This window comes from Dysidea avara, chromosome 8, assembly GCF_963678975.1.
Source record: "Dysidea avara chromosome 8, odDysAvar1.4, whole genome shotgun sequence".
In the NCBI taxonomy this organism is placed as follows: Eukaryota; Metazoa; Porifera; class Demospongiae; order Dictyoceratida; family Dysideidae; genus Dysidea; species Dysidea avara.
This window is the reverse complement of record NC_089279.1, coordinates 5,162,159-5,189,107: the sequence shown is the minus strand read 5'-3', so window position 1 is coordinate 5,189,107 and position 26,949 is coordinate 5,162,159. Positions and strand designations below refer to the sequence as shown.

General features: G+C 38.3%; 3 protein-coding genes and 1 long non-coding RNA gene across 6 annotated transcripts in view; 3 read left to right on the top strand and 1 right to left on the bottom strand.

The window, feature by feature from the left end:
* LOC136263105 (protocadherin Fat 1-like) overlaps nucleotides 1-6,123 on the top strand; it is a 34,347-nt gene extending 28,224 nt beyond the window's left edge. Inside the window, exons 5-8 of the mRNA XM_066057591.1 lie at nucleotides 2,892-3,060; nucleotides 3,982-4,057; nucleotides 4,111-4,304; nucleotides 5,071-6,123. Coding sequence (XP_065913663.1) covers nucleotides 2,892-3,060; nucleotides 3,982-4,057; nucleotides 4,111-4,304; nucleotides 5,071-6,051 — 1,420 coding nt within the window. The 3' untranslated portion in view covers nucleotides 6,052-6,123. The remainder of the gene's footprint in view (nucleotides 1-2,891; nucleotides 3,061-3,981; nucleotides 4,058-4,110; nucleotides 4,305-5,070) is intronic.
* Nucleotides 1,722-2,883, top strand: LOC136263122 (cytochrome b-like). Its single transcript, XM_066057610.1, is given in 2 exon segments — nucleotides 1,722-1,856; nucleotides 1,858-2,883. Coding segments are annotated over 2 exon segments (876 nt in total). The 3' UTR covers nucleotides 2,599-2,883.
* Nucleotides 6,124-7,226: 1,103 nt separating the features above from the next.
* Nucleotides 7,227-8,484, bottom strand: LOC136263905 (uncharacterized). The gene is made up of 2 exons (XM_066058527.1): nucleotides 8,416-8,484; nucleotides 7,227-7,538 (listed from the first exon to the last, which is right to left on the bottom strand). The coding sequence occupies exons 1-2, from the start codon at nucleotides 8,482-8,484 to the stop codon at nucleotides 7,227-7,229; spliced, it is 381 nt and encodes a 126-aa protein (XP_065914599.1).
* Nucleotides 8,485-9,289: 805 nt separating this feature from the next.
* LOC136263233 (uncharacterized) lies at nucleotides 9,290-25,201 on the top strand. Of its 3 annotated transcripts, XR_010704509.1 has the most exons (6): nucleotides 9,290-9,485; nucleotides 19,272-19,320; nucleotides 22,445-22,595; nucleotides 23,228-23,286; nucleotides 23,338-23,520; nucleotides 24,187-25,201. It is a non-coding gene; the product is annotated as an uncharacterized lncRNA (long non-coding RNA). The 3 variants fall into 3 exon arrangements; XR_010704507.1 differs by having other exon boundaries at nucleotides 23,338-25,201; XR_010704508.1 differs by lacking the exon at nucleotides 19,272-19,320 and having other exon boundaries at nucleotides 23,338-25,201.
* Nucleotides 25,202-26,949: the final 1,748 nt, after the last annotated feature.

The window sequence follows — 26,949 nt, the reverse complement described above, 5'->3', positions numbered from 1 at the left end:
TACATACCGAGAATACCGGGAGAATACTGGAAATTACTGGTTTTCATATTTAAATAGTATTATGGCAGAACTTGTTAGCAAGAGTGGAGCAAAGAATGTAACATGGGACTACTAGAAAGGTACTAAGGGAGACCAGTAAAATATGGGAGTGTTATTTGTCACCTGTGTCTAAAAAGTTTGCTGGCCATCACCTCCAATTTGTTTTCCCACTTATTGTGTAGTCTACAATGAGGCTATTGATGTAATGGAAGCTTACACATATTAACAACTGGGCAGCTATTACATATGTAGACATTAAGGCCAAAATAGATTGTAGGGATCGATTAATACTCACATGATTAGTATACATATCTTGTATTTGGCCATGGTGTTTTAATGAAGTGTTTGTGGAAAAAATACTGAGTCCACTAATGGCCTAGATACAGGTAAGCTTGCTTGTAGAGTAGTTACTTTGTGCAGAGTGGAAGCTTCGTGATGGGAGCGTATCTGTAGGGGGTGGGCAATATACCGATTTTTAGTTGTTGTGCAATATATTTTGAAACTGAATTACCGAATAGTTAACATTTAGTAATACCGCATACTCACATACCGAGAATACCGGGAGAATACTGGAAATTACTGGTTTTCATATTTAAATAGTATTATGGCAGAACTTGTTAGCAAGAGTGGAGCAAAGAACGTAACATGGGACTACTAGAAAGGTACTAAGGGAGTCCAGTCAAATATGGGAGTGTTATTTGTCACCTGTGTCTAAAAAGTTTGTTGGCCATCACCTCCAATTTGTTTTCCCACTTATTGTGTAGTCTACAATGAGGCTATTGATGCAATGGAAGCTTACACATATTTAGTGGGTATTTAGTAACACCGCAATATTTATAATTAAAATACTGTGGTGTGATATTGATCAATACCGCTCACCCATACTGGTGTCCATATTTGACAATGTGCAGAAACAATGGGTGAATAAGCTATAGCACTAGTTTTCACCTTAGCCCCAACTTGTAGGATGGTGAGGATAACAAAACACTCTCTGTCTGAGTGGTTTTCATGGAAAAATTCAAGTTGTGTATCCAATCAATTTCGGCCTTGATGCCTATATGATCACTGCCCAGTTGAAGCCCGGGCTACATTTCATATTTAGCCCGGCTAGCTGGGCTACATGCAAAATGTAGCTTGGGTAGCTCCTTTGATCTGAGGTGTGAAGGTGTTACATTATAAAATTATTACCTGGTTAAACAGGTAGTCACAATAAACAAAATCACAATATTAACAAATTATATAATACTCCAAAATATCACATTGAACCAACACTAGCTACATACCTGCATCGCTACCTTTAGGCAGTGATGCAGGTATGTAGCTAGTGTTGGTTCAATGTGATATTTTGGAGTATTCTCTCCACTTGATACTCTCTAGTCTAGTGGTCCTATGTATTCTTGCAAAATGACCATGAGAGGGTTGAAGAATGCTTTATTTCAGACAAAAACTACATTTTCATTTTGTTCATATTCATATTATTTATTATTCATATTCCTAAGCGTCACAGCCATAGCGATGTTTATATAGAGAATTCTGGGATAAAAAGTAGCAAGGTTTACTGAATATGTGAGTGTGTGTTTGTGACTTATTTTTGAAAATCACGTTTCAGCATACTTTTAATCAAAATTTGTGGTTTACATTACCACCCCAGTGATCAAAGTAATGTAATTTCTTAAAAGGGTATGATATTAGTGGTTCAAATAGTTAGTGGAATATTTTTGGATGAAAAATTTGCCTTTTTGTCAGTGGCAGAACTTAGTTGGGATATATTCAATGGGCATGTTTTCAGGTATTTTCATGCTAATGAGGCGTCTATGTTTTTTTGTGTGTGTTTATTTGCATATGGGGAAAGGTCTTTATTATGGTGGGTATAGAAAGATAGAGGTATGATATGTGGGTATAGTGATATATGTAATTATGGTAGTAACGGAATTTTTAGGGTATGTTTTGCCTTGGGGACAAATTTCTTTTTGAGCGGCGGCAGTAATCACTAATTTTATTTCAGTTGTTCTTTATGTGGGGCAGGATATTGTTGTTTTGATTTGAGGTGGGCCGATGGTTTGTAATGCGACTTTAAATAGGTTTTTTAGTTTTCATTACTTGTTTCCTTTTGTTTTGTCCTTCTTGGTATTAGTTCATTTGCATTTTTTGCATAAAGTGGGGTCGAATAATCCTATGGGTTTATCCTCTGATGTAGAGAAAATACCGTTTCATCCTTATTATACGGTAAAGGATTTATCGGGAAATACGTTATTTTTTGTTTTGTTTGTTTTTATTGTTTATTTTTTTCCGTATTATTTGGGTGATGCCGAGAATTTTAAGGAGGCCAACATTTTAGTTACTCCTATTCATATTAAACCGGAATGGTATTTTTTATTTATGTATGCCATTTTGCGATCTATTCCGAATAAATTAGGGGGGGTTGTTGCTCTTGCAGCTAGTATTGTTGTTTGATTTATTTTACCATTTTTATATAGAGGGCGGATGTTAAGTTTGGGGATGTATCCGATAAGTAAATTGGCTTTTTGGTTTATGGTGGGGGATATCCCCCACCAGTAGTGTGTGTGTGTGTGTGTGTGTGTGTGTGTGTGTGTGTGTGTGTGTGTGTGTGTGTGTGTGTGTGTGTGTGTGTGTGTGTGTGTGTGTGTGTGTGTGTGTGTGTGTGTGTGTGTGTGCGCAAGAACATTGACGATCCCTATTATTGTCACAGTATTGGTAAATAATAATTGTGGCCTGTCATGATGCACACATTTCTGTGCAATACATTTACTAAATTTAAGATTTCTATGTAGTAAACTTCTATTTTTGTTGTTTGCTCATTGTTGAGTAACATGATCTCCTTTAATTGGCAGCTCACTTGATCTGGGACTTCCCCTTTGGCTGGGAGGAGCTCCAGAAATTGTAGGACTCAGTGATGGACGAAGTATCTCCAGTTGCATCAGTGATGTCAGCATTAATGGTGAACTGTTAGACCTGGAGGATTATATTGCTGAGCACAACTCTGGGAGGGGCTGTGAACAGGTGGGTGTGACTATGCAATAAGAATCAGAAATTGCTATTAGGGCTGAGTGATATTACCGTTTTAGCGATATATCGCGATATTTTGAAAGTATCGATATCACGATATTTTGTTATTAACTATCGTGATACCATGCCTGTACATTACTGTCATTAAAAATCCATTTGTTATGCAGTACTTGGCTAAGAATCCTTGTAAATGATAAAGTCCACCCATCTGGTTTCCCCTGCAGAGAGGTGTGAACACCATAACAACCTCAAAGCATGTGTTACAATAACTGTTACTGTAAACAAGGATGATAGTGGCTAGTTTGCTATCACCTATAAGGACTTCCTGCAGGAATGCTGAGCAATATGCTATGTAGCACCAGCTATGATTGACTTATTTGTAAGTATCGTGAACTATTCAGTATCGTGAATAGTGGCTTTAGTATCGATCGTGATACTAAAATAGCAGTATCGCTCAGCCCTAATTGCTATACAATGAGACCTGTATTATCCAAACACCTGTACCACAGTGGAACCTCTTTTAAACTCTGAATTAAGGGCAATTGTCTCAACTAGTCTGACTCATATTGTTACCTCTGAAAAGGTATTGCAGCAAGTAATAAGCCAAAAACTGTTGTTCCTAAAGCCTCCATAAATAGAGGCTCCAATAAAGTGTTTGATAAGTTGTTTTTTTCTTGTAGAGACTTCTATTTAACTATCCTGATATCATGCTAATAACACATACTCCAGTTTATGAAATGCTGTAGTAAAAGAGTCACATTGCTGTTTGGGTTCAGTTTTAATACACTGAACGCCTACTGTACTTTTCTGGTCCAGGTTTTTTGATGTGGAGTTTAGTTGTCAATTTTAATTGTGTGTGTGTCATTCAAGTTTTCCTCTCATTTAAATTGCTGTTTGCTACTGTTGTTAATTTAGCTGGATGGTTGTCTTAGCAACCCCTGTACTGCAGAAGCCACCTGTGTTGCAGAATGGGAGGGACAACAGTGTTTTGGTGGGTGTAGCTTTTTGTAAATTGCAGCTTTTAGGTGTGGCTCCTTTCTGCAGAATCTGAACCAGTCACATTCACTGGTAATGGTTATGCTCGCTACACTCTGTTAGATGACATAAGTAGCCGCAAGCGTCAAGTTGACATGGAGATGGCTTTCTATGAAGACAATGTTAGCTTAAGAGTGCAAACTACTCAACAGGAAGGGCTGGTGTATTGGATGGGTGGGGCTACTGACTATGCAGCTTTGGAGGTCAGTGTTCTGTGTACTATTAGTGTTTTGCTGCTTGCACGTTGTTGTGTTCCTTTGTCATAGTAACTAGTGTATGAAATCTAATTTACACTACTGGACAGAACAAAGGTCGACTCCATATAATGATATTTCCCCATATTTTATTTGTTGGTACTCACTCAAAGTGTTTTGTTAAATGCAAATGTCACTATAATGGCTCTCACAACACGCATGCGTTCAAAAGCATATATCTCGTAAACAGAATATCCTATGAGTAAATGGTTTGGACCATGTATTAATGGCCATTTTCTTAAGCTGTATCCAAACATCATAGAGTGATCGAGTGTGATATAAGGCAAATCTTCATTAGAAAGAAACTTCGGCCGTTTTAGGATGATAGTTACAATGTCGCAATGGATAGGGGAAATAAAGAAGTGTTAGTAAAAAGTTATATGATATTGTAGATCTATTCATTCTGAGTTGTTTAGTACTGCTAACCACTGAGGAATAGGTGGTCCATGTACAGATTAACAGGAATCCAATTGTTGTGTGTCAGAACGCACATTTTACATAAGATAACTAGTATAGTGGTGTTTGGGGCCATATATAGGGTTAAGTCCCATAAAAAATTTTTTTTCGTGTTTCATGACTGAATTTTCACATAATATTATAGTTTGTTTCATGTCAAAGCCTTTTATGGGGTGAGTAGCCATTAAACCTTAGTTTAAGAAAATCCACTTGTCCAGTAGTGTTATACACGTGTGTATTATTGTTACCACGGTTACAGTTGTTTGGAGGCAATGTGAGGTACAGAGTTGATATTGGGTCGGGAGAAGCCATACTAGTTGGAGGTCATATTAGTGATGGGGAGTGGCACTCTATTTATGTACGACGTGGAGGATTATTGGTTACCATGGTGATAGATGATAACAATGTTAACTCTACCAGTCTCCCTGGCAACAGCGTTATCTTCAACATTTTAAGCAATGAGATTTATGTTGGAGGGCGTGAACAGTCAGCTATACTTTATAATGGCTGTGTTGACAACATCCGTTTTATAAATAAACAATTACCAACAAAAACAGCCAATGAATTTGCTTCTGTTGAGTTCATAGGAGACATACCCGTCAATGGGTGTGCCAGTGGACCCTGCCTATCCAACCCATGTGACCAGGGGGAGTGTCAAGTTGTTGCCATGGATACTTATCAATGTATTTGCCCCAATGGAGAACCATGTGCACTCAAATCATCAGAAGATTCTATCAGTCTCTATGTCTATGTAGCAATTGGAGCTGGTGGAATAGTATTCTTATTGGCAGTATGTATAATAGCCATCTTGTTGTGCTATTGTTGTCGTAGCAAACAAGGGAAGTATATTCCAGATAAACCAGACCATCATGAGATGTACTTTGCAGATGACATTGGCACAATTGGAATAGGTCAAGAAGATGGAGGCGGTGAACAAGATATTCCTTATAAGGACCTTGTTATTTGTAATGAAGCTGTTACCAAGCGACCAGCCACCCCAGAAATCGTAGCTATCATAACATCTTGTAAACCAGAAGTGGATAAGGAATTTACTGAAGTTGATTCATTAAGACATTTTGCCTATGAGGGCAGTGACCATGGGGAGGGTAGTATGAGCAGTATTTGTTCTGATGATGGGCGTCTATTAGAACGACTTAATGAGATGGGACCACCTTTTGAGAAGCTAGTAGATTTACTAGAACATTTAGAACAAGACTCTGATAATGACTCGCAGACTTAAGTGTAATAAAATCCCTTTCATTTCATTTACATTTTTTTGTATTGTATATATTGTAACCATGACGTAAACACATCATGTGATTTGGGGTGGGAATCGAAAGGCTGATTTTAGAGCAGACAAGATGGAGGTTCCCTAATAGAACAGTCAAATACTCTAATAGAAAATTCGGGGTGCCAAAACTCAGGCCTGCTCAGCCTGTTGTTGAGCATTTTTACCGAGGCAGCTGCCTTGGTTGCCTCAATGGTAGCTACGCCACTGTAATATACTTGTATTGTTACTGTGAAATAGTTGGAAGTACACAAGGTTATATTTTTCTCCTTTCTGCAACTTCTCAAACATGCTTATATGTACAGGCTGTAGGACCAGGTATCCTACAGACCTTCAACACTTGTGCTGTAATAAAAGCCAGCCATGGTATGAAATAAAGAATGAATCATAATTTATCAAATGATGGATAATTTTTGAGATAACATTAATGTTACGTTTATTTGCAATGATTAATTTTTGTTCCTTTATACCCACACCTGTTGACTACTGGTTGGTATCTTCCTTTACAAGAGAAATAAAAGTATAGACCAATCAAAGTAATTATTTTCTACGTAGGTATCTGTACATTAATCTCCCCAAATAACACAGCCATTTTGTGGTCATGATGTCATTTAGGATAAACTCCATTGGCCATCTATGTACTGAGCTGTGTCCTTCCCCAGTGTTGAATAATTCACCACAGTAGAACCAATCATGACCACATAAATAAAACATTACCCTACTTTCCTGTGAGTAGTATGCAAATAAAGTCTTGGTATTAAGGGGTTGGCCTTTTCCAGCCTTTCCATAGTTAGGTATCTCAATGAATTTTTATACAATATAATTATATACACAACAGCATGCTTGTAAAAGATACAGAAAACTGCAGTTAAAAGCCTAAAGGCCTAACACAACATTTTAAAGCTGTCAGACAGCTTGTATCCACACACCAGTAGCCTACTTGGTGCACACAGCACAAGACAGTTCTTTGCTTCTATCATAAGGAGGACAAGGTATTGCTCTATCACATGCTGGTTCTATTGTGTAGAATAGAAAGCCATTGTAGTTGCGGGTTGATTTAGTGAATGGTGCGAGGCTATGATCGACACAAGAGAATGTTGATCGTTCATGGTTGAAGTGTTCACTCATCAAAAAGCCGTGGTCCATCCTGGTGGACAAGTGTACTTAGCTGGTAACATGTATACAGTACTCCTGGTAGGAACATAACACACAGCACAAGGGACATCAGTGTCATGACTGTTTGATTTTAGTGGATTAGTGTATTGGCATTCTCCTCCATGTATATAGGCCCACTGTTGGGATCCACTAACAGTCTTGTAGAAGTTAGGATCAAGTGGTAGACACTGTGGATCACCGCCTCCTCCACTACGATGGTGTGCTCCTCCTGCCATGCTGGAGTAGACTAGTTGTGCTCCAGTGGATGGGCAAGATTTGTGACCCTATCGGACATAAACAGCTCCACCTGCATCTAATGATGTGACATATCATTTATCACATTATTATTATTACTAGGACCGCATCACATACAACCAAGTACATGTACAAACAGGACAAACTAACAATAGGGCAAGGCATATATTAAGTTGAAAATGAAGCGTAATGGCTACTATACTTTTTCAGTAATCGATAGAGAGCACATTCAGACAAAAATACTAAGTCATTTATTTTTTGATCATGCGCTGGTTTGCCAGTCATCATTATGTTTAGAAATAGTTAACAAACAAATAGTTAAGCCTTCAGGTCCATAGCACATTCACAGAATTAGAAGTAAAAAAATAGGACTTTTAGGTTCAATTTAGGATTAAAATAGTGAGGTTGCCTACATGATCTGATACACTAGTGGACATTTAATCACTAAATCAGTCATGAGTATAATTAAATATCCACTAGTACGTACATCTGCAGACATTCATCATTTCACTACTTTTATGATCTTTTCTTCTACTTGCATATCTTAAGCGATATAGTTATTGCTAAATACTATTCGCATATTATTATACAAGATTCAATTTCAAAGCATTCAAATTTCAAAACTTTCCTGTGGGGACATAGGTATATGCCTCCGGACCTTCATGTTTCACAATCTAGTGTGCTTCCACACAGTTAATGAGTTCTAAAAAATTTATCCCTCTACTTTGGAGTAGCTCCTGAAAATCCAAATTTTATCCTTCTAAGCTTTGCTTCGTAAGGTGAATTGTGGTAAAATAATTATTGAAGTGTGACAAGACAGGTATACAATAATCATGTAATACTCAACAATACCTGCATCACTCCCTTTAGGTCCAGGTGGTCCTACTCATCCACGATTACCTACACTTTCAGTATTGCCCTTGCTTCTCTTGACTCCCTGAGGTCCAGCTTTACCAGGGAGACCATCTGCTCCATTATTGCCTTTGCTTCCCTTGGCCCCCTGAGGTCCAGGGTCACCTACTTCTCCTTTAGGACCAACATTTCCATTTTCCCCCTGTATCCGTGAGGTCCTCTATCTCCCTTAGGTCCCATGGGACAAGTGCATGACTGTATTCCAGGTGTTGTGAGTCTCTTTTTCACTCTCTGTCCAGCTGTGAAGGTGTCATTTAAGTTGATATCTTCTTCATGCTCAACCTGTGAATATTAAAGCAGTGTGATAGGATAGAAGATGGTTGGCATGATTGCCTAATTCCCAGAGGATTCAATTGAAATTAATCATACAGAGAGAGTGTATGTGTTTACATTTCAAAGTGTACTTAATGAACTGAAATTCAGTGTACTATGCGCTGGAATTATCTTCAAGTATTAAGTTATGTACTTATTAAACAGTAATGCACTGTATAGCACAGCTATATTGTTATGATACAGAGCAAATGATCTATAGCTGCATTTCTGTCATAATAGCCTTAGGCTAGTATTGCTTATTTTTTATTGTTCAAAATGTTCCATGCACATATACCCTTGACAATTGGCAGTCAATAGTACTGACCCAGTTTTAGCCCAGATCTGTATTTTTATAAATAAACTAGTATAAAAATAATTTTAAGAAATCAAATATGGAAAATAGAGATCACTGAAAAAAAAACAAAGAAACAAGAGTCAAACAAGTGAGCATGTTAATAATAAGATTTGAAATTGTTCGTTCTATAATGTCTCTTAGATGGTTTCAGACTGCACCAGATACCACTGTATTGCTCCACAAATACCTACAAGAGGAAGTACAGTGGAACCTGTCTATAATGGTCACCTTGGGACCAGATATATCTGGCCTTTATATACAGGTGGCTGTTATAGAGAAAACCTGTATAAGGTGGTCAGCAGCATTTTAGTGGCTATGGCCGTTATAAATGAGTGATTATTATTAAGAGGCTCGCGCCAACCGCAATGCAGTAATACTTTAGTACAGAAAGGACAAGGTGAGCTTGTTATGAATGTTGGTTATAGCTATTGAATACGTTTAAGCAATGAAGCCTGATATAGATTATATAGTATTCATTGAAAGGCAGGAAGTGTGATAATTGTGCATTAATTGAAACGGTGCCGTAGTGCCAGACAGTTGGCTTAACAAGCCACCATAAAAGGTAGCGACCGCTATATGAAGGAGAAAGTTATGTATACAGTGATTCATAGGCGAATTCTTGGTTGGCCGTTATACGCGTTAGACAGGTGACCGCTTAAGGCCCCTATTCGGTGATTATTAGTTTCTCATCCAGCTTTTCTAATTATTATGATGCGGGCGGGAGGGTATTACCATTATGCCATTATTTTATAATATTAACACACTGATGTACAGGCCTTGTCCAAATTGTCTTTCTTTCTTACTACAAACATTTCCTTCACCAGCTGATTCTACTTTTCGTGATCGCCAATTGTTTTTAGACAGTCAGCTGAAAGCCTGCTTTGATGAAGTCGATAGAGCACGATTGCAACTGGCACTGCAGCAATTTGCTAAGGAAAACAACAGTTATCCTGGCGATACATAGCGCATTGTAACGTTCATCAACAAAAAATTATAACAGTTTGGTATCACGTGTTCTGAGCATGCACAGAGTAAATAATGGCTTACCATGCGGTAGCTTAAGAAGGATGCGGGCGGTGGATGAGAAACTAATAATCACCAAATAGGGGCCTAATGCAGACAACAATGCATACATTTGTATGGGAAAATATTTGGGACCTCGTGTCCATGGCCGTTATGCAGAGGTGACCGCTTAATCCAGGTGACCGTAACACAGGTTCCACTGTATAATTGTATGAAGCAACCTGAGTGTGCTGTAGCACAAGTCTGTTGGCTGAAGAAAAATTTTTACGAACTTGCTACTTTGTGCCAATCTGCAGTAGGTATGCTGCTAGGATGGACGAGACCAAACATCACATTTGCTGTCAGTAATTATGTCAGAATCTTGCCAACCAAAGTGCAACGTGGCAGTTAAATGTACTGTGAGACTAAGGGCACAATCAGTTATGGACTAATGTATTCAAAAGATCATGACTGGATATACAGACGCTGATTGGGCTGGTGATGCAAATGACCAAAATGTATCTCAGGTTACTACTTATGGTGAGCTAAGCTGGAAAAGCAGGTAACAGACTTGCATTGCTCTTTCCAGCTGACTATGTTGTTGCCCTAACACAGGAAGTTACTTGACTATATGATATCCACAATAAATAAACTAAACCAACTGTTATGCATGAAGACAATCAAGCAGCCACATGCATATTCCTAGCAGAGTCACCACAACAATACTACAGCAAGACTTACACTAAACACATTGATTTTAAGTATCACTGTGTTCATAAGAAAGTGGTAGATAACACCTTCAAACTGAACTCCTTTCCAATGATCAGCATTGAAACCGGGTCGGGTCAACTGGGTCACATTTAGTCTGGGTTATCCGTGTCTGACCTGGATTGGATCGCATGTAAAACAAATTAATTAGTTGGATGATACATAAGTGTATAAACCAGCATTGAAACCAGGTCGGGTCACCCGGTTCAATTGGGGCATATTAGTTAGAGTCAGTCAGTCTGTCTGTCTGTCAGTCAGTCAGTTAGTAGAAATTCCACTAAACAATAATAATAATTTTAAAAATTGTAGTAACTTTTTGGTAGCTTTTCAGGTCATACTGAAGGCACTTTTGGGCTTGGTTACACCTAACCGATGACTACCAAGGTGCCATGAAGATGAGGCTGGTTTTAGAGTGATATTTTGGCCAGAAAAGCCCAAACTGTTATGATACCTAATATACAGTACTACCGTACTGTGTGATTCATAGATTGTACCTGTTTAGGTTTTAAATTTCAAAGAATATTTTTAGTAGGTCTAGAACATTCTACCTGTAGTGCATTATAAACAGACATGTAAAATTTTGGTGCAGTCATTTGAAGTGTTTTGTGTTGAATTGACTTTTAAGCCATCCACAAGCACCACATTCTGTTTTAGCACTTGCCATGAAATTCACCAAACAGTTTGTAGCTAAGTTATACATACGTAGCTTTTATTCTTTGTACGATTTATAATGCCATGTTACCATATGGCAGCTTTAACTGTTAATGGATTTCACCAATACAAAAAAGCAATAAATTCTTAATCACCTTAAGCTGAGCCTCTTCTAATTCCAATAATATTAGATCAATTTGTTTGTTCTGTTCACTTAGTTTTTCCTTGAGTTGGTGAATGATTTCTGCTTGTTCAGCATTTTTAACCATCTGTCCAGCAATATCTTGTTGTTGCTGTAGCACTTGTGTTCGTAGTTCAACTAGTGAGGACTGGAGGTACCATCCACCCATACACAACACTACCAAACACACTACTGACAATAGTGAACTAACTATCATCCCAGTATTGGTAGTAGTAGTAGTAGCACCCATACTGATGGTTGTACAATTGCCAGGAGCAGGGCCGCCCAGAGAAATTAAGGGGCCCAGGGCAAAGAGTTAAAGTGGGGCCCTTCACCCAAGTTGTAAGGTGAAGACCAAAAAAAAAAAAAAGGTCACAACCTGCTGGCAATGACAATAACTACCCAGCACCAACCATATCTCCTTATCTATAAGCTTGCTACACTCCTCCTCTGAAGAATACTGTGACTGCTCTATTAGAGTATTTAGATCTGACTGCTCTATTAGAGTATATCGATCTTTTAAACAGGTATTCAGGGGGCCCTTCATGGGGCCTCCTGGGGCCCCTTTCAGGCTGGGGCCCCTTTCAGGCTGGGGCCCCTTTCAGGCTGGGGCCCCTTTCAGGCTGGGGCCCCTTTCAGGCTGGGGCCCCTTTCAGGCTGGGGCCCCTTTCAGGCTGGGGCCCCTTTCAGGCTGGGGCCCCTTTCAGGCTGGGGCCCCTTTCAGGCTGGGGCCCGGGGCAAAATGCCCCAGTTGCCCCCCCCTGTGGGCGGCCCTGGCCAGGAGCACAAATGAGTTTTTAGGTCCTCAACAGATTGTTGATGAATTACGTCTCTAGAATTCCTTTTATAGCTGGTTTATTGCACTAACATGACGATTTCATAGGTTGTGACAACATTTGATACTTTGTAATGTATTTTCTTCGTATTGTGTGTGTAGTGTGGTTGTAGTGACTGTATATTGGGGACCTGGTGGCCTGGTGGCAGCAGCTGTAACATCAGCCAAAAGTTCAGTCCACAACAACCCCAACACCACTATAAGCAAGACAAGCTAAGGGCAGTTGGGCATTTGCTTGCCGAGTAAGCACCAAGTACCCATTGTGTGACCTCTATCAGTGAGACCTTCTGTGGATTAATAGCCCTGTCCCAGGAGGATTTGCTTGCACAAGGCTCAAGTGCCTGAATGTTTCACAGGCATCCCAGTGCTGGTTCACTGGGTGGCAATAGCTGGGTTTTGCACAGCTGCCGTAGGTTTCTGTGTGTGTGTGTGTGTGTGTGTGTTTGTGTGTGTGTGTGTGTGTGCGCAATGTTGAGGGATCATAAGAGATTACCCATGCTTTCGTAAAATCGTAATAGAGCACACACATGCACCTTGGAAATACATGCTATTTCCTCTCCACTTGAAACTCACTAGTAGTCCTATGTATTCTTACAAAAAAACATGAGAGGGCTGAAAGATGTTTTATTTCAGACAAAACAACTAAACATTGTCATTTTGTTCATATTCATATTATTATTCATATTCCTAAGTTTCACAGCCATAGTGATGTTTATTTCTGGGGTAAAAAGTAACAAGGTTTACTGAATAGGTGAGCACGCAGAGGCGTAGGGAGGGGGGGGGGGGGTTCCGGGGGGTTCAGGAACCCCCCCTCTCCGCACGGCGCTTATCGATTGGAAATTATAAGCGCCTGCTCCGAAAGGGTCTGGGGACTCTACAATAGAAAAGTTCTGCAGGCAAACCACCCCTAGGTAGATGAGCGTTGATTGGTCTTAAACCACTTTCAGAAGAGGTGTGGATGACCACAGTTGGCTTCATCCTTAGCTATAGGCAAGGCTTCAGCCTGTTCAAACTCTAAAGCAAGGTAAGAGAGCTATAAAATTTGCTTGTAATGAGCGTAATCATGCCTGAGGTGTGAGCCGATCAGTCTCGCCTCCAGACAGCTCGCACTCAGGCATGATTACGCTCATTACAAGCAAATTTTATAGCTCTCTTACCTTGCTTTAGAGTTTGAACAGGCTGAAGCCTTGCCTATAGCTAAGGATGAAGCCAACTGTGGTCATCCACACCTCTTCTGAAAGTGGTTTAAGACCAATCAACGCTCACCTACCTAGGGGTGGTTTGCCTGCAGAACTTTTCTATTGTAGAGTCCCCAGACCCTTTCGGAGCAGGCGCTTATAATTTCCAATCGATAAGCGCCGTGCGGAGAAATAGGGTCTGGCTACGCGAGACTAGGCTTCTGCAAGCAGGATCCTAACACACCATTTAGTGTGGCAGGACAAAATGAGTGAGCAATATAGTGTAATGGCACAGCACAACAATTGATAAAACTTACATTCATCTCTCAGGGAAGGATTTCCAGAGGTATCATGAGCCCTCTTCAAAACTTGTTAAAAAGATCGATATGCTCTAATAGAGCAGTCAGGTATATACTCTAATAGAGCAGTCAGGTATACTCTAATAGAACATGCATGTAAATATCCATGTCCATATGAAGTTTTTCAGACATTCCAACATTAAATGCAAAACTTAGCATGACCTTATACTGCTATATCTTTGGTGTGCAGTGTTTAAAGATATAGAGCTCCAGTAATTTATCACTTGTGTTATGCAAGATGAATTCATGCTATGCATATTTGTATAGTTATATTGTTTTGATTGTCATTTGTATCAGTGGATTCATGGCTCCTATACCACAGTGAGATATAACCATCACTTACAGACTACTATATGTGTCTCTATGTGTTATGCTGTCTGTTTCCACTAGGTGACTTTATCTAGTACTACTTTCATCCCAGGGGCACTTAATGCATCATAATTAATGTACTTTTTGTATAAAATATAGCAATTTGCTGAGTTTTGATTTATTAAAATATTGAAAGTCTCTCAGCGGCTGGGGGCACAATGCTGGTGCTGGAACCTCCCCTTCAAAAAATCCTGGCTACGCCTCTGGCACGTGTGTCTGTAGTGTGACTCACATTTCAGCTCATATAAGGGACATGTAACACATCATTCATCCTTTAGTCCAAAATATGGATTTGTGGTTTACATTAGATCCCAGTAATGTAATTTCTTAGTAGTGTGTGCAGTGGGTGTAATAGGAAGTAACTGGTATGTAATACGTAGCTATTGCAATTTGGACTTCCAAGTTTAGTTATTATTATTTTAAAAAGCCATATATAGCCAGTTACTATAGTAACAAGAAAAGCAATATATTAATGCTTAGCAATAAGGAAAATGTTATTATGGGTGATATCCAATGATATCATCCTAGTCTAAATCTCAGTGTGTTTTGCCTTTGTCTGGGATTGGTGTGGAGTATATAGTAATCATGTGGTACACAAGGGCTAAAGGGACAGTCAAAATGGCAAGGATAACTTCCAAATGATAGAACCGATATAACATTTCCGTTTTGTGTTTTAAAACCCGGTTAATAATTGCTGACACAGAGAAGAGTTAACCTCACTACACACTCACCTGGTATCTTATTAACATATGCTATATGTGTGAAAAGGATGACCTGTTCTTGCTAACCACCAAAATCCAAGTATTATTCTTGTATTTGCTGTGATCGCTAACTTACAAAGCATTTTGCTCACACAGCATTACTTTGAGAACATACACCCGTCATATTTGATTGTGCAACATTATCTTGTGATCACCAAAATTGTTAATACTGAATTTGATGGTTTTTACCATTTCTCAGTCAGACTACCAAAAAGAGACTTACGCAACATTCTCAAAAGATGCACATCCTTCCCTGTTATAGTTTAGTAACTTACATTTGTTTTGATGTTGGTTCGCAAGTGGAAACTATCACTTTGCCTGTAAGTCTTATACCATTTAAGCTGCCATTCATTGACAAGCAACTGGTGGTAGTTGTGCTTTCCCTCTAGGCTTGCAGAACTCTCATAATGATTATATAATTATGATTAATGAAGTATTGATGTGCATAATGATTTTAAATGCACCAGTACATTCAGGGACTTTAAGCAAAAGGTTATTGGAAGAAGTTGGTTCTTCACCATGCACTGCTAGGACTAATGGCTGGGCCTACAATCACCACAGATTGTTTCTTGACATTTGTTTAAACTATTGCAACAGTATAGCGTGATTGTGTAAATAATTAACTGTAAGATTTAACAGATGTAAGTGCTATACTGATGCGTTTTTGCATTAATATTTCCATATTTGGCAGTTTCCTTCATTGATAAATAATACCATTTGTGGTTGTCATGATGTCATGAACTAACTAGTCTGAGTGGCTCCACTACAGGGTATATACATATTTACTATTTTACAAGACCTCAAGAATGAGTATAAAAGTACACTATGATTGGCTATAAACTACTTAACAATGATTTGAAATGTTCTATATGCTTGATGCACAAATTACAGGTTCTGGAAGATTATTCCATCCATTGTATCATCAATGGAAAAAAGGAATTGTGATAAGCATTGATTCTGGTGTGTGGGTTTTAAAAATCTCAGGTGATGCCCTCTTGTTAGCATGGGTAGATGGACAGGGGAAGTGTATATCTACATATGTCTACTATCTTATTAACTATTTTATATAACATATTCACTATTAATTCATTCCAAAGTCTTAAAATTAAGCTTATTTCAGTAGCGCTTGCATATGTTGAATAGTTGTTACAAATAAACGTTGCTGATTGTCTTTGTACTACAGCTGCATCTAATTAGTTAACATTCTTCTGAATATACGGAGACCAGATAATCAAGGCATATTCCAATATGGGTCTGATTATACAATTATAACATTTAGCTTTGATATCAGTTGGGCAATGCTTAAGATTGTGTTGAAGAAAATTTTTAACTTTACCAATACACAAAAAAAATGTAAATTTCAAACTAGCATAGCACATTGATAAAAAGTACTGAAACAAACTGGAGTAGCACAATATTAAATCACAGTAAAACAATAAGAAGTGTTATATCCCTCCTACCAGGATACCACAATGGAAAATGGGATATAACACTTCTTATTGTTTTACTGTGATTACTGCACTACTCCAGCTAGTCAGTTTTAGTACTTTTTATCGATGTGCTATGTTCAGTCCCTACTATAGTTGAAAAATTCCAAAATTTTTTGTGTACATATTTGTTACCTTTTTTTGTAAAATAAAATTATGAAGACTGGTGAACCCATGCATACCACATCAAAGAAATTAATAGTGCCACATCCCTCAACTATCAATTATCATCTGAAAAGTGAAGTATCGGTTACGCTTTGTTGTCAGCTATGTTCAACCCATTACACAGCATTACAAATCAAGAACTGTTCGAAAAGTATGCATTTCTGCAATCAAAGTAGCCACTATAAAATATAAAAATACTGACGATTTGAAGAGAAGCCATCACACACCACTGCCAAATCAACATCTTTTGCTGTCAGCGAAGATGAATGGGACATAAAGGAGGACACTGGTAAGTCTATGAAGAATGAATTGTACATACGTACTGTGATATGCTAAAAGGCATGTGTCTGGCAGAAACGACCGGACATTAAACAGTAAAAAAACCAAGCCCGTAGCCTTAGCTGTTATCAAGTTATGCTTGTCTGAAGGTATCAGTCAGTCAGTCAGTCAGTCACCAGAAAATTCCATTTAATAATTTTTTTACAAAATTTATAGCAACTTGTTGAAAGTGTTACGAGTTGATCTGATGGCTTGTTTGCCAGTACTGCTTCATCATTGTCAAGGAAAATGAGGCTGGTTTATTTATTTTTCATGGGCCACGCCCACACCTTTGTGGTTCCTACTATACAGTACTATCGTACTGCTTTGCCAATAACAGTCTTAGCATGATCATTCCAAGTGAGATTCTCATTGATAGTTATGTCAAGGTATTGTACTGATGTTTGCTTGATTTCTTGTACTTGAATAATAACAGTAATGCTTAAGTATGTGGTTAGATTTATTGGATACTCTGAGAAATTCACATTAAAGGACACATTCCATCATTTGGCCCACTGTTCAAGAGAATTAAGATCTGCTTGTAAATTGTGACAGCCATCTACTGTTCTGACAGTTGTGTAAAGCAAGACATCATCTGCATATAGTATTACATTTAACATTGGCTGGTGGGTCAGTAATAAAACATAAGAAAAGTAAGGGTCCTAAGACAGAACCTTGTGGTACACCAGAGGCATAGGCGGCGGAAAGGGGGGGGCTAGGGGGCTAAAGCCCCCCTAGGTCTGCTGAGGAGGGGCTTAGCCCCCCTCAGAATGATATCACACCGAAATTAACTTTCTTGGAGTGGGGCTGAAAACCATGATAAAGATCAAGATATTCTAATAGAGCAGTCACTCTAATAAAGTAGTCAGTGTGTAGCGAGCTATGTAAGGATTTTTATGTAGTTTATCAGCTAGAAATGGTAGCTGGTGAGGTGGAAAGCTCTTGCGAGTTGGTTGTGACCTTTTTTTTTTTCACCGTTTTTTAATTTTTATTTTTAGTCTCACCTTACCAAACTATAGAAATAAGTCTGGGTCAGCTCAACGGAGCCCCCCCTCATATCAACTACTTCCTCCGCCGCTGACCAGAGGTGACTTCAGCTGGTTTACTGTGATGACCTTCAACACAACTTGTTGCTTTCTTTTGGAGAGAAAATCAATTAGCCATGATAATAGTTGGCCACAAATACCATAATGTTTTAACTTGTGCAATAAAAGATTGTGATCCATTTTTAATTATCAAATGCTTTAGAAAAGCCCAGGAACATATGTAACATTAGTTTGTAAGCCATCATTTATATTCTTTACCAAATCATGTACAGTCAAGAGTAATTGAGTTTCACATGATCTGTATCGTCAGAAAGCTATGTTGTTCCGGCATCACATAAGATCTAGGTGAGAAAATAGGTGAGACTAAATGATGTGCTCTAATTGTTTTCAGCATTCACTAGTCAGTGATATAGGACAGTAGTTTCTTGGTATACTACAATAGGAGCTACATTGTTTCCCCATTCAGTTGGTATACAACCTTGTTGTATTGATGTTTGAATACATGGCTAAGTGCTGGTGCTGGACCTGTAGACTTTTGTACATTAAAATTGTCCAGCAGTTGTTGAACTCCATTAACAGTGATATTAATATGTAGGTGATATCACTTCTCAGCCTATGGGCTAAGATCATTAGATATGTATACATAGTGTATAGGTGGTAACAAGTTACGTAGTTTATCTCCTGCATGGGTGATAACTATCTTATCACACAGTAGCAGAAGCCATTCTGTTTAGTTGTTTGGTACAGTTATCGTTCAGTATGGCAGTTTGACACTCTGAATTTAAAGAATTAGAAAGCACTTAAATCTGCCAGTTTTGTGGTTTCCCAATTATGAATGAAAAGCCTTTTCAGGAATGACTGAAATTCATGTTGTGTAAGCAGTAAGGCTTTACTTACTACGTATGTGTGTCAGATTTAAGCAAGCTTTGTATTTTATGAACTATGAAGATGCTGAAATTAGGAGCCTACTTTAAGACAAGAAAGCCATTTTAGGACTAGTACTTATTGCGTAGTGTATCAGTGTGTTAGTCTCTGTTTTTGTAAAATGGTAATTGTTGTGTAGATGACAACAACAGACAAAACTACCCCTTGTACATGCAAGGATAAAAATGGTGAGTACGTACATAATAGCATATGTCTGCTGAGATGATTTGCAATTAATTAACATAATTTTATGTATTTGCACATGACTGGAACTGGTGGCCAACCACAGTGATGATTATAAAGCCCTCACAAAGATCAAAGAAATCCTTTCCACCACTCCTGTATTCATCCAACTGTCACCAGCACCATACAAGCTGTTATGAGAATGAATGGCAAGCCTCCTATTGCTTATGCCCTCAGTGGTGCTGAGTGTAATTATCAAAAAAGAACAGTTGGCTTTCTCAGAAATTCCATCAATACATTTATGGCTTCAAGACCATGATTCAAAGTGACCACAAACTTCATGTATGTACACAAACTATTCTACAAAGTTATACCAAGACTACAAAGAATGCTACTTAAACTTCTACATTATTAAGTATGTGAAGGAGAGACCTACATGTATAGCAGATACACTATACCTAATTAACCAATGCTAACGACTGCACCCAAAGAAAAAACTTAGAGTTCATAATATGTGCAATGATAGCATATCCAAGGAAAAATATGTAGTGTAGAAACACTCTCATTTCTTGGTGGTCTGCAAGAATCCCTATAGTTATTACAGGGGCGGATCCAGAGTTTGGAAAGAGGGGGGGGGCACCTTGCTGAAAAACAGTTGAAGACCAAAAAAAAAGGTCACAACAATAATACCTAGTTATCCTTTACCAAATATATCACGTCTGTTATGTAAAATAAAATCCTATTTATAGCTTCATAGGTAAGCTACACTGCCTCATGAACATTGTGACTACTTTATTAGAGTAATCGACTGCTCTATTAGAGTATCTCGATCTTATATGCAATTTCTTGAAGGGGGGGGGGGGGGGGGGGGGGGGGCATTTGCCCCAAATGCCCCATCCTGGATCCGCCATTGTATTAGTGAGCTAATTAAAGGCTGTGTGTGATCAGTGCTTCAGCCACACGTCAGTGCAAACACAAGAATGTACTCTACCAACTTAGCAGCCTGATGATCAATAGGTACTTAGTCACCAACCTGCTCCCAAATCAAGCAACATCAAAACTAAAGAGACTGATGAGAATCTCCCAGATGTAACCACTAATTTTGGTAATCATTTACTATTAACGACTTTACTGCAGCAGTCCAGCAATAATCAGATACCACCAGGTAAGCTAACTACCTGGGTTTGATCTGAACAAGTGTTTGTACTCTTGGAGCATGTTACTAATGGTCATACACTGCAAGGAGGTATGGCATATGTGGCTGGTTGGTTGTAGCATAGAATGCTACAATTTTATGCTCTGAAGTTCCAACAGTAGCCACGACAGATCATAACTTGTCAAACACATATATTACAATAACATCATCAGCTATACACCATGTTGCATCATAATACATCACTATAATTATTATTATTATTATTATTAAAGCTTTACAGTGGCCTGCACTGAAGGTCTGACAGCAACATGTGCTGCAGCCTTTCTAACCTAACACACTGGAACTGGAGACTTAAAGATTACATGACCTAGCTAACAATAAGGTGAAACAGAAAAGGGTCAAAGAAAGGGAAAAAAAATCCCTCCTACCCCATAATATATTATTATTATGCTACACCCTCCATTCCAGATATATACACACACAATACAATCAGGCCTGCCAACCTGGAAAGTAAAAAAATCTTGAGATTTCTGTACCTTTATTGTAGTATTGCAGTGTGTAGTAAAAAAAAACTGGTAGATGCTATGCTGAGACCAAAAAAAAAAAAAAAAAGGTCTCGACTTTTTAAACTTGAAATCCGTGACATTCGCGCTACAAACCGTGAGTTAGCAGGCCTCAAAAACCGTGAGATTCGATCTGCTGCCCTTGAGCAGGGTAGTGAAACCGTGAGACTCACGGTAAACCCGTGAGAGTTGGCAGGCCTGTACAATAGGTGTATAAAAACAAACCTACAAAGTCAGAGTTAGCTACTCTACATAATATGCATGAAATCAGTCAATCATCACATTTTGTTGTTTACATTACCACCCCAGTGATCCCTTTTTGTTTCATGGCTTTTTCAGTGATGCTATTTTATCTAGTTTGTGTAATCCATTATGGATTTGTAACTTGTTTTATTAATACACCATCTTTCAGTGTGCACAAGAAACTGATTGTATATAGAGTCTGTTACATGGGTTAGAATTTACTGCTTAGGCCATACCTATTTGAAAAGTTGTTGCTCGGACCCGACCGACCCTCTTTTCATAAGACCAAAAAAAACTCACGTGATGTTGGCGGACTTGTAGCCGAAATGGCGGCTCATGTGTGGTTATCTGTTATAGCGAAGAAAGGAGCTGTTGTTGTGTACCCTCGTACAATTCGTTGTCAACAATGGAATGACAAGTTTGGAATGGTTTTTTAAAAATATGATCGTTTTTTTTTTTTGCTTTTTTTTGACCTACCGACCCTAACTTTTCCTTTAAAAATCCAAGCAACAATTTTTCAAATAGGTATGGCCTTAGTCTTAATAATATAGTGTTTTATTCTCAGATACACCCAAGTACTTTATTAGAGTAATAACCTGCCTACACACTAATCACTTAAGTCTTCAACATAGTAAACTTATTGGGTTTAATTGAACAGCCGGGTTCCATTAGCCCAGACCAGCAAATCCAAAGCAAGATCTTTTATGCCAGTGGGTTCACATGTGTAATAGCATTTTGACAAAAAGAAACAACATTGCTGGACTGTTTCATTTTACAATGAAATCAAATTAAGTCTCACACACACATATACACACGCCAATCCATTCAGCAAGCCATACTGCATTTGATCCCAGGTATCTCCTTGCAAACTTTGCTGTGCAATAAAACACTTTAATAATAGCAGTTTTGTTTGAAAAGTAAACCTGTACTCCTTGCAAAGAACTACCAGAGGGTCATTTTAGCTGAAGAATGCTCCAAAGATGCTTTTTGGTGTGCGTTCTATTAGGAGTTTTGCAAGAACATTGGTGGTCCCTATTATTTTATTGTGGCTCATCATGGCACACACAATTACTGTAAAATACATTTTACCAAATTTAAAATTTATGCAGTAATTTCTGTTGTGTTATTTGCTCATTGTTGAGTAACATGATCTCCTTTAATTGGCAGCGCACTTGATTTGGAACTTCCTCCAGAGATTGTAGGACTCAGTGATGGACGAGGCATCTCCAGCTGCATCAGTGATGTCATCATTTATGGCGAACTGTTAGACCTGGAGGATTATATTGCTGAGAACAACTCTGGGAGGGGCTGTGCACAGGTGGGTGTGGCTATGGGTGGGTGTGCATTATTAGAACAATAAGAATCAGAAATTGCTATACAGTGAGGCCTGTATTATCTAAACACCTGTACCACAGTTTATCAAACTCTCTGAATTAAGGACACAAAAAATCTTGTCTTGGCAGGTCTGACTCCATATATTTTTATCTCTGAAGAGGAAAACTTCTACATTGCAGCAAATATTATGCCAAAAATTCTTTTTCCTAAACTGTCCACTTAGAGAGAGGTTCCACTGTAGTTCAATAAAATGTTGATTTTCTTATGTAGAGACTTCTATTTAAGTTTCCTAATATTATATGTGTGCTAATAGCATGTGCTTCAGTTTAAACTAAAAGAGAGTCACATTGCTGTTTGGGTTCAGTTTTAATATATTCGAGGATCTACTGTACTTTTCTGGTCCAATTTAAGCAGGTTTTTTTATGTGGAGTTTGTTCATTTGATAGATGTCAATTTTTATTGTGTGTGTGTGTGTGTGTGTGTGTGTGTGTGTGTGTGTGTGTGTGTGTGTGTGTGTGTGTGTGTGTGTGTGTGTGTGTGTGTGTGTGTGTGTGTGTGTGTGTGTTATAAATTGCAGTTTGTTACTGTTTTATTTTAACTGGATGGTTGTCTTAGTAACCCCTGTACTGCAGAAGCCACCTGTGTTGCAAAATGGGAGGGACGACAGTGCTTTGGTGGGTGTGGCTGTTTGTAAATCAGCTTGTAGGCGTGGCTCTTTTCTGCAGAACCTGAGCCAGTCACATTCACCGGTAATGGTTATGCTTGCTAGACTTTGGTGGGTGACACAAGTAACCACAAGCGTCAAGTTGACATGGAGATGGGACAGTGTTAGCATAAGAATACAGACTACTCAGTAGGAGGGGCTAGTGTATTGGATGGGTGGGGCTACTGACTATGCAGCCTTGGAGGTCAGTGTTGTGTGTAGTGCTATAGTTTTTTACTGCTTGCATGTTGTTGTGAACCCTTGCTGTAGCTAGCGAGCATACAAAATCTTTGTTTAATTGTTTCTTGTGTTGTCATTTTGAATTAAACTGATATTCTATTTGTAAAAGGTCAATGCCTATAACTAATCAATGAGTTTTATATAAATGTGAAAACTCTAAGGGCACTGCAGTTACTCCTTTCAGTAATCCACCACCTGCAAAACTTTGTGTGTGTTGTATTAGAGTGTTTTGCAGTGTAGACAGTACCTGAGGTTGTGTAACAACTTCAAAAGAAGTCTTTGCTTTAATATGGGTATCTCAATAGCATCACATTTACACTACTAGGCAGAATAAATTTCCATAATGGTATATGCTAATAAAGTTTTTGTCAGTATTCACTCACCCCATGATAATTGCAGTAGTAAAATTTAATAACATGAGACATCTATTAAAGCCTCATGAAAATTGTTTTATGTTGTTTCATGACCAAAATTTTCACAGAGTTTGTTTCAAGTCAAAACCTTTATGGGGTGAGTAACCATGTAAACCTTAATTTAGAGAAAATTCAGTACCAGTAGTATTTGCTATTCAATATGAGTATATAGGCCATTGTGTGTGTATCAGTATATGGTTATGCTACTATGGTTACAGTTGTTAGGAGGCAATGTAAGGTATAGAGTTTATATTGGATCAGGAGAAGCCATACTAATAAAGTCACTTTAGTAATGGAGTGTGGCACTCTTTTAATATACGACGTGTTGGGTTATCGGTTACAATGGTGATAGATGACGACAGTATTTACTCTATCAGTCTCCCTGGCAACAATGTTATCTTCAACATTTTCTGCAATGAGATTTATGTTGGAGGATACGAACAATCAACTACACTTTATAATGGCTGCGTTGACACCATCCGTGTTATACACAAATAACTACAAACAAAAACAGCCAATGAATTTGCTCCTGTTGAGTTCATAGAAGACACACCCATCAATGAGTGTGTCAGTGGACCTTGCCTATCCAACCCATGTGACCAGGGGGAGTGTCAAGTTGTTGCCATGGATATTTATGAGTGTATTTGCCCCAATGGAAACCCATGTGCACTCAAATCATCAGAAGATTCTATCAGTCTCTGTCTATGTAGCAATTGGAGCTGGTGGAATAGCATTCTTATTGGCAGTATGTATAATAGCCGTCTTGTTGTGCTATTGTTGTCATAGCAAACAAGGGAAGTATATTCCAGATAAACCAGACCATCATGAGATGTACTGTGCAGATGGCATTGGCACAATTGGAATAGGTCAAAGAAGATGGAGGCATTGAACAAGACATTCCTTATAAGGACCTTGTTATTTGTAATGAAGCTGTTACCAAGCGACCAGCCACCCCAGAGATCATAGCTATCATAACATCTTGTAAACCAGAAATGGATAAGGAATTTACTGAAGTTGATTCATTAAGATATTTTGCCTATGCGGCAGTGACCATGGCGAGGGCAATATGAGCAGTATTTGTTCTGATGATGGTGTCTATTAGAAAGACTCAATGAGATGGGGCCACCTTTTGATAAGCTAGTAGATTTACTAGAACATTTAGAACAAGACTCTGATAATGACTCGCAGACTTAAATGTAACCCTTTCATTTCATTTACATTTTTTGTATTGTATCATGGTATATTGTAACCATGACATAAATACATCACATGATTTGGAGTGGGTATTGAAAAGGCTTTTAAAGCATAGATTTAAAAGAATCCTAGCTCTTGTCAATGCATCACGGTGCCCCCCTCCTCCAAATATGAACATAATGTTATATAAAACTGATCTATATATATACCCTAATAGAACAGTCAAATATTCTAATAGAACAGTCATGCAACACTATTAATTGAAGTTTTTGTGAAACTTTTAGCACCATCGACTATTCATAACTGTCACTGATCTCTATACAACTCATGATCAATGCAGAAAGCATGATTTGTGTATTACTATGATTTGGATAGTAAGCTACTCTATAATATAAGAAGTTCCCTGAAATGCATATAATACCTTTAACTTCTGGGGGGCAGACCCCTAGCCCATATACCTACTACCCTTATGTACCCCACCTGGACCTGTCCCTGCAAGAGTATGAGCTGTAAACATGTCCAGATCACCTAGCACTGTATGTGAATGATTCCATTCATTTATTGTTGGTGTGCAGAAGACTCAGAAGTAGACGAACATCTGCAGCGTTCCACCCATGTGCATTATTATGCCACACCAGATTAACGTTCTATGTAGTTACCTGGTTAGCTGAAAATTAGATGTAAAGCTCTAATATTCATAAAAAAATTCTGGAATCATTTGATCAGTTGCACCTGACAGTTAAGACATGCAGTGCCAGGATTGTTTAGTAGATAAACAACCCCAAAGCAATGATGTAATAATCAGTGAGGTGGACACTGCATGTCTTATTTAGACAATGGCTCCTGTAACTGGCTATGGAATTTTGTTAGCAACCCACAAAGTATGTATGCAATATGTTTTGTCAAAATTTGTGGCTAAATTAGTATGCTATTCTGGTAAGAGACCTGTACACAGGTGTCTTACTAACGGCCCTCGAGCTTGGGTGTACATATCAGGCAAATCACTCGGGTACATGATACAACTATTACCAGTATAATAGCTACCTTTTGTAAACTGGATAGTCAGTAGGTAAGTCAACACTGAGTAAGACACCTGTGTACAGGTCTCTTACCAGAATAGCATACTAATAACAAAGTCAAATAATCTGAAATTCAGGAGCCCTGCGAAATACAGTGGAGAAACCATAATCTTCACTTTGCTGCTATACTTATGCAAAATATTCAGGAGTCTACAGCCATCATAGCACTCTTCAAGAGATCATGTGATTTATATTTATTTTCTAGTTTTGGAAACAGTAACCTGTCGCGTACACAAGATTAATTTGTCATGCCTTATTACCATGAATGTTCCTGGCTCTTACAATAATGAACAAAAGTGAACTGCTTGCAAGGCTCATGATCAAGAGAAGACAGAAAAAGAAGCAACAAGATTAGTACATAACACCAGGTGTGTTTGTTTGTTGTACACAATATTAAATTATTATTTCACAAGTATCCTAGCACACAAAATGTTTGGTAAAATAATACTTCTAGAATTATTACCCGTAAGTGCACTAGAAAGCACATGTCATTGCAAGGTTCTGATAAAATCTTGTGGTACGTAGATGGTTTAATCACAATGATGTCACAAGCTATGTTATAATGTACAGGCACCTAAATTAGGGTTTCCACTCAAAATAGGAAGGTGCTTCATTTTGTTGTTTCTGGGGATTTCCACCTTTAAGATAAAACAAACAAGTGCTAATTTGTTATTGGAATGTTTGCAGCAGTCATTACCAGCATAAGTT

Excerpts from the sequence above, each read along its gene's own strand:
- LOC136263905 (XM_066058527.1), bottom strand. The coding sequence starts at position 8,484 with ATGGAGCAGATGGTCTCCCTGGTAAAGCTGGACCTCAGGGAGTCAAGA. Across the intron at positions 7,539-8,415 it reads AAGCAAGGGCAATACTGAAA|GGTCACAAATCTTGCCCATC; the intron begins GTGTAGGTAATC and ends TATGTCCGATAG.